Source organism: Pisolithus orientalis, assembly GCF_024613125.1.
Source record: "Pisolithus orientalis strain OTSU chromosome Unknown F5J12scaffold_81, whole genome shotgun sequence".
In the NCBI taxonomy this organism is placed as follows: domain Eukaryota; kingdom Fungi; phylum Basidiomycota; class Agaricomycetes; order Boletales; family Pisolithaceae; genus Pisolithus; species Pisolithus orientalis.
This window is the reverse complement of record NW_026260862.1, coordinates 1-923: the sequence shown is the minus strand read 5'-3', so window position 1 is coordinate 923 and position 923 is coordinate 1. Positions and strand designations below refer to the sequence as shown.

Below are 923 nucleotides of genomic sequence, written 5' to 3'. Positions count from 1 at the left end.
GGACTCACACCCTGGAAGTGGTGTCAGCCAATTTCACTGGGGGATGGACACAGACCTCACCACCTGGAAGTAGGGTTGGCCAAACCCTGAAAATTCCCTTGGCATAATCAATTGCTTGTCAATTTAGATGTTACCAGAAGTATTGACTCTGATGACACTTCCAGATGGACATACCCCCTGAGACCAGTGTTGGCCAACCTCACTGGGGGGTGGCCTTACCCCCTGAATCCATGGCCATTCTTCACCTCCAGGTGATGTCAGTGATCTCACAGGGTTTGAAACTTGCAATGAGCATGGGTAGCCATATATAGGGATCCTTTTGATTCACACCATCTACAGTTTATTTATAGACCAAGACCCAGAGCTCTCTTGGTTGGTTGACAAGCTCTAGTTGATTTCTTGCTTGCCTCTTCACCCTCCTTTGCCATCTTCTGATCAACATCCCCACTGCCTCCCCTTTTTCTTTTCCTCACATCCTTTCTTGTATTCCAGGATTCCTTCATGCCACCCCCCTGGGTGGGACAGGAATCCCCTGCACTGACCCCAGTTGTTTCCTGTGCACCAATCCCTCTGCTTGAGCCACCAGAATTCTGCTGCAGTCTTGCAACTACCAGCCCCACTGCACCCATAACATCTTCCCCCTTGTGGATATCAAGACCTGAGCCTAGCAAAAAGCCCAGATTAGCAGCTTCAGGGTCATCTGATTCTATGTCCTGTGCTCTTTTGCACTCCCTCCACAACAAACCAAATCCCAGTACAATGGTAAGACCTTTCTGGGTGGATGCAAACTTTTCACTTTGCAATTGATACAGTGCCTTCCAGAAGGAATCCCCATTGCCATGCATCTCCTGGGGCAAATACTGGGCACTCCAGGCCCAAGATGCCCAGACAGGCAGGTTGACTGGTCCAGCATCAGGTTCCTT

At 49.7% G+C, this 923-nt stretch overlaps 1 protein-coding gene across 1 annotated transcript; it reads right to left on the bottom strand.

Moving 5' to 3' along the window:
- Positions 1-344: 344 nt before the first annotated feature.
- F5J12DRAFT_786994 (uncharacterized protein) lies at positions 345-845 on the bottom strand (the record flags this gene model as incomplete). The annotated part of the gene is made up of 1 exon (XM_051743572.1): positions 345-845. One exon carries the CDS (start codon positions 843-845, stop codon positions 345-347), a length of 501 nt encoding a protein of 166 aa, XP_051594691.1.
- Positions 846-923: the final 78 nt, after the last annotated feature.